This window comes from Humulus lupulus, chromosome 1, assembly GCF_963169125.1.
Source record: "Humulus lupulus chromosome 1, drHumLupu1.1, whole genome shotgun sequence".
In the NCBI taxonomy this organism is placed as follows: domain Eukaryota; kingdom Viridiplantae; phylum Streptophyta; class Magnoliopsida; order Rosales; family Cannabaceae; genus Humulus; species Humulus lupulus.
In genome coordinates this window covers 204830257-204839461 of record NC_084793.1, presented here as the reverse complement: position 1 = coordinate 204839461, position 9205 = coordinate 204830257, and the positions used below count along the sequence as shown (strand labels likewise).

The 9205-nt window shown below is 33.0% G+C and overlaps 1 protein-coding gene across 2 annotated transcripts; it reads left to right on the top strand.

Moving 5' to 3' along the window:
• Positions 1 to 7080: 7080 nt before the first annotated feature.
• On the top strand, positions 7081 to 8814 carry LOC133825242 (probable serine/threonine protein kinase IREH1). Of its 2 annotated transcripts, none has more exons than XM_062258211.1 (3): positions 7081 to 7220; positions 7508 to 7593; positions 8707 to 8814. In XM_062258211.1, the coding sequence occupies exons 1-3, from the start codon at positions 7100 to 7102 to the stop codon at positions 8797 to 8799; spliced, it is 300 nt and encodes a 99-aa protein (XP_062114195.1). In that variant the 5' UTR covers positions 7081 to 7099; the 3' UTR covers positions 8800 to 8814. The 2 variants fall into 2 exon arrangements, 1 of the variants encoding a protein (XP_062114195.1); XR_009888608.1 differs by having other exon boundaries at positions 7151 to 7247; positions 8707 to 8813.
• The last annotated feature ends 391 nt before the right edge of the window (positions 8815 to 9205 follow it).

The following is a 9205-nucleotide window of genomic DNA, read 5'->3' as shown; positions in this document are numbered from 1 at the left end:
ATACTCCTAACATGTCAAAATTACGAAAATGTCCTTCTAATAAGAAACCACCCACACGCATATTTAACACACTTAAACATGCAATATTAGTCATATAATAATATAACTCACATAGTCATGCATATTATCGCATAATAATACCATAAACCAATTATTGCTCTCCTGACCCCCTAATCAAGGCACTAAGCCATATTAAGGAATTTGGGATGTTACTCACACCATGTCCTCACTTAAACTCTCCTTCACTCATATCCTTCCTTCTATACACCTAGTTCTAAGATAATTATCATTGTTTGAAGCTAAGGAAAATTATCCAATGCTAGAACATCTAAAGGTAAAAGGCTAGACTTTCTCTTTGTTAAAGGTTAGTTTTGTTGGTTTTTTTTTTCTATTAGAAACACTTGTTTGTAATCTGATTGTTGGACTTGTGCGGAGTGTAAATGTGTAGATTAAGGGTTTGATAAAGGAGTAGAATTGCTAAAGGTCACCTAAGTTCAATCAAGAGGTATATGGTCACCTCCATCATATTTATGTTTGGTTTTTTAATAGTATGTCATGTTTGAGAAGTTTGATATGTTTAAATCAATTATTACAACTGTAATTATCCTTGTTTATTAGCTGATCATACATACATTGATGTTTGGATAATTGTTTAGTGATGGAATCTAAAATTCCATAGGCAAACTATGTTTTTATGTGAGAAAATATTTAAATCCTGACTTCCAATGGGTCAATCAGTGTTTAGATTGAATTTGTTTCTAGATTTTCTTGGTTCCATGATGTAGTTTATAAAGATTATATGTTTATTGTATGTATAAACGTTAAAAAAGTTTTTGAAATGGCCAAGTTATGATTTTTTGCAAAATTAGTGTGAATCTGGAAAATGACTTTCAAAAGATGTACAAACAACCGACTTCAGATAGCGAGTTCCATGGTTAAATTAATGTATTTTTGGATAATTTTTGGGTTGAACATTATTTTAATATTTTTAAAGAAATTGATAAAGTTTCAAAGGAAAATATTAAAAAGGCTGAGAGATATGATTTTTCAAAGTTAGGAAAAAATTCTGGAAGCTCAAAATAGCTTCTGGACAACCATGTTTGGGATCCCTTGTCACTGAGTAAAAATTATTCAAATGACCTAATTTTTAATATAGCTAATTATAAAATATCCTAATATGGGCCTAAGAAATTTAAGACATAGATAATGAACCAAATTTTTTTTATAAATTTCCAAAGTTCAAGAAGAAAATTAAGTTTGCCTTGGACAATTTTGAAGGGGGACTTTTGAAAATAGTTTTACCAAGTAAAGTTTGTTACTTTTTGTATAAAATTTGGCAAGGAATTCTTGGAATAGACAAGATTGGTTCTGAAAATTTTGATAATTTTTAGAGTAATATTTTTCAAAATATAATTTTCTAAAGTAGGCAACTTAGAACTAAAATTAACAAAGTTTTATACTTAAAAAAATGGGAAAATTTTCTATGTGTTTTGCTAAGTGATGTAATTTAATCTTGATATTATAGATTTGAGTTTAACACACTAAATAATTATTAAGGTTAATTTGGATATTGTAAAATTTATATTTTTATTAATTAATGGATTTTGTTTGGGAAAATTAAAAAGGGTCCAAAACCCTAATTTTTCAAAGAAATGAATTAAACTATCGTTCTAAAAAAAAGCAAATTTCTCTTAATTGGTATTAAAAACAAAATAAACCTAATCAATATTTGTATAATTATTTTTTAATCAATTAAATTAGCTTAATTTATCAAAGTTTATGATTTAAGTTTTTTTTTTTACCAAAAAGTATGAGATTTTTGGTAACTTATTTTGGAAAGGCTAAAATCGGTAAAGCTTGAAAAATTCCAAAACTATATTTTTCCAAGCTAAGAACGGAGCAAAAAATTTCATAAAAGTTGACTTTCAAATAACTAGACCCGTTGAGAGAATTTTTTCGAAAACCTTAAATGTCGTTATGGCTTAAAACATGTGAGGACGAAAATACCCTTGGACGGTATTCGATTGCAACCTTAATGCCCAAAGTAGAATGATAATCTACTATAATGTCATAATTAATCTGAGTACAATGTATGCTAGTTACAATGTTGGCTAACAAGGTGAGATTCTCCGTGGGAAGATTGCCCGTGCACAACAAATGACAACTTGTAAGTCAGTCTATGATTTATATTTCTGCAACATGAATTAACTAGTGTATTGCTTCTACAAGTAGGGCTTATACACTAGTTTTAGAGAGATGGCTCATTTATAGGCAATGATTAGGCGATGCTTACACTCCACATGTGATTTTAACGTGGACAGTCTCCACTTGTTGTCTTATAGTGCGGACATATTCATTCTATTTAATGACTATGCAGACAGTTTCTGCCTTTAATATTATTGGCCTACCTCATGAGTACGTGGACGGTTTCCACTTGTTGTATAATTGGGTAGAAGATTTCTGCTTGGCTCATGAGTGCGTGGATGACTTCCACCAATTGATTTGTAGCGCGGACGGTTTCTGCCTACTCAGTCATTGTGTAGATGATTTTTTTCCTTGGCATTATTGGTTTGGTTAGCTACTGTGACAATTGGCCAAGAGGTAAGTGAGCCAAATAAACCTAGGAGTTTTCGATGAGATGGTGTGGATCCACCAACCTCGTTTTGTTTGAAATTAGCATAAGTGCCCTAGGTAACCAATGGTTAACCTCGAGAGGGATTTCTGATTTAGACATCAGTGTGGAGACTTGAGTCTCCATTGCGTTTGAGTTGAGTTACTAGAGGATACTTGGCAACTCCCGAATTGGATTCTAGGGTCAATTTTATTATTGGATGTTAATTATGTTTGTGCTCTGGTCTGGAATTCTCTGTAGGGTTATGTTTTTCAGTTTTTGCTAAAGTTGAGGGGTTGCCTCCAGGACACTTAGGCATTCATGAATTGTTTGGTTAGGGCCCAGATTTATTTGAAACCTTAAGTTTGGTAAGCTATATGCTGTGAGGACAGTGACTAGGTTAATGGTTCCTATTGTTGTTTTCTAGTCTGTGTTGCTAGACTGATTTACTAAGCGTTTTGCTTACCTAGTTGTTCATGTTGTAGGTAAGGGCAAGGAAAAGTTGGAGCAATGAGAGTCGGAGTTTTCCTGCGAAAGTGTACATGTGGCCCGACCTTTGGGAGTCTACATCATTTGAAATGACTATTTTAATCATGTTTAAACTATTTTTGTTTACTACAATGCTTTTAAAGTTATTAATGTAAATATTTTTTGTGTGTGCACACATTACGTTGAAAAGTTTTTTTATACGGATTTTTGAGACTTTTTTAATTGTATAAATGGTTTAATTTCCACAAAATTAGTGTTAACATTTTTGGGTCGTTACAATAGCTTATTCACAATAATTTGTAGCTCATGTATATGGGGAAGAAAGGGTTTCATATCATAAAACTTAAATTCCATGTATTGAGTAATGAGGAATTTCTTTGTACCTTCTTCTTCTGCATTGTACTTTTTCTCTAAAGTTTCCCATATCTCCTTGGCGGTATTTGTGTTGGTGTATAGATCATACAACCGGTCTTATGGTGCATTGAGAATATGACCCCTACATATCAACTCAACCTCTTCGCATTTCTTCCTTTGCTTGATTTCTTCTTGAGTATCATCTTCTTTAGCAGGTTCTATAGCATTTAGGTCCTTACACTACAACAATTTTGACCAAATATAACACCAAAATATAGCATATTATTCAAAACGTTATTGATACATACAAATAAAAAAGATACAGAAAATATTTTTTTATTAAGTGTAAAGCAATAGGCACCAAATGAAAATATAGTGGGCGCCAAATGAAAATGACAAAAAGAAAAAAACTAAAACCCTTTACATGCTGCCTCTCTCTCTCACACACTCCAGTCGGCTCTCTCCCACTCTCACTCGCTCTTTCTTTCTCTCAGAGTCTCTCTCCTGGGTTTCTCCCACTCTCCAGTCGGCTTTCTCCCACTCTCACTCGCTCTTTCTTTCTCTCAGAGTCTCTCTCCTGGGTTTCTCCCACTCTCCAGTCGGCTTTCTCCCACTCTCACCCTTCACCTGGGTTCTTGCTTCTAGCTAGCTATAGAGATACACAGCGATGGAAAAGGACAAGAGCTCATCGCTTCAGAAATGGTGTGGTCATGGTGTGCTTCAGCTGCTCAATGGAAGGGATTGAAGGGATTGAAGCAAGAACCCAGGTGACTGTGAGGTATATGTTTCATTTTTTTTTCAGATTTCAAATTAATATCCGTTCTTGAAACCAAATGCCTTTTTTCAACAGACTTCCTCATCCGTTGGACGCTGCACTCTCACTCTCTTTTCTCCATCAATAGTTTCTCAATCTCTAATCTTCTCATCTCGATCAATCTATCCATTTGAGCAGCAAGCCCCTGCTTTCCTTCAAAGCCGCTGCCACCAATGCCATAGATGAGCTTTGTGAGGACAACGATCTATCCCTCTCCCTCTCTCTCTAGGTGAGCTCAACCCATCTCTCTTTATATGTATAAAAAATATTGCGTTGGGATTTATATGTGTATTTTTTTATTTGATTCTAGAACTATTGATGATGTTTCGATTATGATATTATTGAAGTAAGTTTTGTTGTGTGATTAAATGTAAAATATTTTTTGTTTTCAATTAAGTTGATAAATTTTGGGTTTGAAAAAGTTAATTTTCCAGTGTTTCTTGAGTGTTTAAATATAAACTATATATGCACTTAATTTGATATTTTTGATATGCTGACTACATGATAAAACACATAATATATACTGAGTAAATGGCATATTTTGGGTCTTCAAGCTAATTTTTTTTTCAGTTCAGGTCTCCAATAATTTTCTGAATAGGGTATCTCTAGAACTTGAATATGATATATTTTGGGTTTGAAGAAGTTGATTTTCAAGTGTTTTAGTCAGAACCTCTTGTTGTTATAAAACAGGGGAAGAGAATAGATTTTTGGCCTTTGAAGTTAAATGTTGGAAATTCGAATGATGCTTATGATAAAGCTTTCTTGGTTGCATATAATGTGTTTGTTGAAATGCCTCCAAGAGAGTGATATAGATAAATGTCAAAAAAAAAAAATTCTTAAGTGTTTGTGGTTGTATACTGGTTTAAAGATATTTAATTTTCTAATCTATTTATGTTAAAATACTCATGGGGGGCTTTTGGACGGGTTTTCCTGGCCAAAAAGAGAACAACAGGGGACCTTTTTGTCATAAAGGTTTCTTTTTAATTTCTCTTAAATAATGAGGATCATAATTCTTTTATCTTTTTGTACTATTTTTCTGCGAATCATATTGATCTTCCTGATAGTTTCTCATCTATTTTATGCTACGTGTTCTTAGACAGCTTTCCCTTTGTAAGCCACTACTTAATTCTTTGTCTACTTAGTTCCATGCTTGAAAAAAGCAGGTAGTTTACTAGATTGAATCAGTGACGCATGTGGACTAAATGATTTTGTGAAAATTACAGGGATTTACTGAATATTTATCTACTCACTTTTTAACCCATGAGTCTCTCACATGTTGCACAGTTAACTCTCCTTGTAGTTCTTTATGTTTCTTAAATAAGAACTGAACAACTGTTCATTTGTGCTATCTGCCACAGGTTCTTAAAAAGGCTGACATGATCCGGAAAAATGCAGTTGAAAGTATCTTGGCGGAACGTGATATTTTGATTTCAGTTCGCAATCCCTTTGTGGTGAGCAGGTCTATCTAGCTAACAGATTAACCTTTGCTTGAGAGAAAAATGTTTCTCTTACATTTTGTTAATATATCAGGTTCGCTTCTTCTATTCATTCACTTGCCCAGAAAATTTGTACCTTGTGATGGAGTATTTAAATGGAGGGGATTCATATTCATTGTTGAGAAATTTAGGCTGCTTAGAAGAAGATGTTGCTCGTGTATATATAGCAGAAGTGGTAAGTTCATTGTTTCTTATTTTGAAACCTTCCACTGCTAGTTTTTGTTCAACTCCGTATCTCAGCTTAGGCTTGTTCTTTTATGTTGGCAGGTGCTTGCACTAGAATATTTACATTCACTTCGTGTGGTTCATCGTGATTTGAAGCCAGATAATTTATTAATTTCTCATGATGGTCATATTAAGGTAAATATCTTTTACACTGGCACAGGCATGTTTTTAGGAGTGTGCACACAAGTGCATTTATGTATGTTTTTAGGCTGTCCTGTTCTAGTGAATACACATCTCCAGTGTTAAAACTACATTGGTCTTGATTTAATGTACTTTACATCTATTAGTAGGTTATTATGTAAGAAGTTGTGAATGCCTGTCAATTTGAATACTCATAAGTCCTGATTGATTTAAGCTTACATCCTGAATGCCTGTCAATTTGAATACTCACAAGTCCCATGCATTTGCTTGGCCTGAGGTCATATTGTTTCTCATCTTCAATAATAAATAAGTGATTATCTATTACATAATTGTGTTTCTTATAAAAAAAATTCCCTTTGATTCAGATGAGTATACATTTTTTTAAAACAATTTCAATGCTCATTGTCAACACAAAATTTGATTTTATGGAAATGTTGTAAGAGAATTTGCACAAAATGAAAATCATAATAAAATAAAAGAGGGTGAGCAGTTATGAGCTTGCATGCTGTGCGGTGTGACTGCACCCTGCATGAGCACTCTAAATGCTTTCCATTTTATACATGGAATTATTTCTTTAGTGGTTTTCTGTTTGTGGTATGCAAATGCTTTTTAGTCAAATTTTTCCAGTTGGTTTCTGTTATTGCACATCTTAGAATGTAGGTGTGTGTTCTACACACTGACGTATAGCCTTCTAAATGCTTTACTTTTGATTCTCGCAATATTGAGTAGTCCTAGTTATGGTACCGAAAGTGCATGTCATACTCACCTTATCTTTTGGAATTCCTTTTTTGCACTTGTTACCAAAGATTTACTTCATTTAAAAAAATAATAATACAATAAAAAAGATAAGCTTTTATTTGAACTCTTTCTTCATTTTCTTAACAGTTGACCGACTTTGGGCTCTCAAAGGTTGGTCTTATCAACAGTACTGATGATTTATTCGGCCCAGCCGTAAGTACCACATCTCTAATGGTGGAAGATGAGCCCGAGTTATCTGTGCCTGAGCATCAGCAAGAAAAACGAAAGAAACGTTCTACTGTTGGCACACCTGACTATTTGGCACCAGAGATACTATTGGGAATAGGACATGGTTTGTATAGTCCTCTTTCTGTTTGAGGTGCATTGAATTTCTTCAATTTATTTTTACTAAACTCCAATTAATTTAGTGGCCTAGAATAGTATAGTTATCTGGGAGATAAGTTTGTTATCCATTATGATGTAGTGAGATCATTCTGTGTTATTCATTATGATGTATTGGGATAAGGTTTAAAGGCCGTAAGCTTGTATGATGTTGTACTGTGATTGTGATTCTTGTGTTTGGTGATCAGTTACTAAGATGGATGGATTACTAATCCTTTGTTTTACCATCCCCTGCAGGTACAACTGCCGATTGGTGGTCAGTTGGTGTGATTTTGTTTGAACTGATTGTTGGTATTCCACCCTTCAATGCAGAGCATCCTCAGGTAAACATGTTGATTCTACAAGATTCCATCATTGATGATGTTTGTTGCATTCTGTTTGATTTGCTCTTGTTGTATCATTTTTGTTATTTATTATACTTAATCTTTTGAACTTGTATAAACCTCTCCATTTTTTCTGCGTTTTGGTTTGTTGGATTATGGTGCCAAAGGACAAGCTTATTGCACTTTCTTTACGTATCTTTTCACTGGTCTTGTGGGGTCTTGAGTAGAATCTGGAACTGATAAAGAAATGATTGTTTCAAATATATAATTTTGTTATATGATTTTCATAAGTATTATGAGTACTTATTTTGTGTGTCATGGAAAGAGAAGAGTTTTTGGCTATGATGATATAATCTCTCATCTTTGCTGCAAAGAAAGAGAAGAGTTCTTCATTTTTTTACTGTCAACTCGCCTCACATAAGTTGTGAGTTGTTTGGTGTTAATACTAAATAATTATTATTTTTTTTTTTTTTCTGTTTTTAGATTAAAAAATTGATTCTCCGAAGACAAGTAAGGGTGTTTGGCATCTCAGTGAACAGTTATTAGTGTGTCTCACTTATTTTTCTAGTATTAATTCTCTATTGTTAATACAAGTTCGAGGTTTTTTTTTAAGTTATGGTTGTTCTCTTAAATATATATGTTGCCAAGAGGATTTTGAGTTTTTATGGGAGAGCATTAAATATTTGGTGGCTTTATGGATGGTTGATGTAAATGAGTTTAAAATAGTACTATTATCAGATTTGGTGAAGGAGTGGAATTTTTATAATTCTTACCTTGGTAGTGTGCCTTGAGTTTTCTCTTCCAGGGACATCGTCTTCCTAGACGTTCTATGAATTTTTTAATAAAATTCATTTCTTATAAAAAAACACACTCCTATATAAAATGCACGCACATTTTGTTTCTAATAAAAATAAAGAATGTAAAAAACTAAATAAAATAAAAATAAATGTGTGCCTTTGGTGATATTATTATTGAATTTGTTCATTCATTTAAAAGAGGATTTATTATTGTGTTGTGGTGTTCCCATAAAATAATTATTTTAAAGTTCTGATTGTGATTTGCGACTTTTATATACTCCATGGCTGCTCTAACATTTTGGTTTTCTTTGTTCAGACAATATTCGATAACATTCTTAATCGTAAAATTCCTTGGCCTCGAGTGCCTAATGAAATGAGCCCAGAAGCAGCAGATTTGATTGATCGGTAAGCAAATATCTCAGACTGTTATATACTGCTCTTGCTCATAAACAATGGTGCTCGGCCCTGATGGCCGTATGATAGTAATGTTCTCTTGTGATATATCCATACTTCACTAAATTACAATGTGTTAATGGACTAAAAGATAGTGGTGCTCTTGTTTTTGATGAAGAGGTTTGGCATGACAATCCATCATAGTATTCATCACCAATTTTTAATTTTCTTTAGGAAATGGTATTTACCGGTAAAGAAAGTTAAAAAATAAAAAAAATGTTCATTTATGGAATGATAATCATACTGAATTGAATTCTAGTATTTGGTAAGAATATTCTCTTCTTCTATATGATTTTCTCTCTTTCATTTTGTAATTTAATTGTTTGTTTTGTGGAAAAAAATTACTACTGCTTATCTTTTTC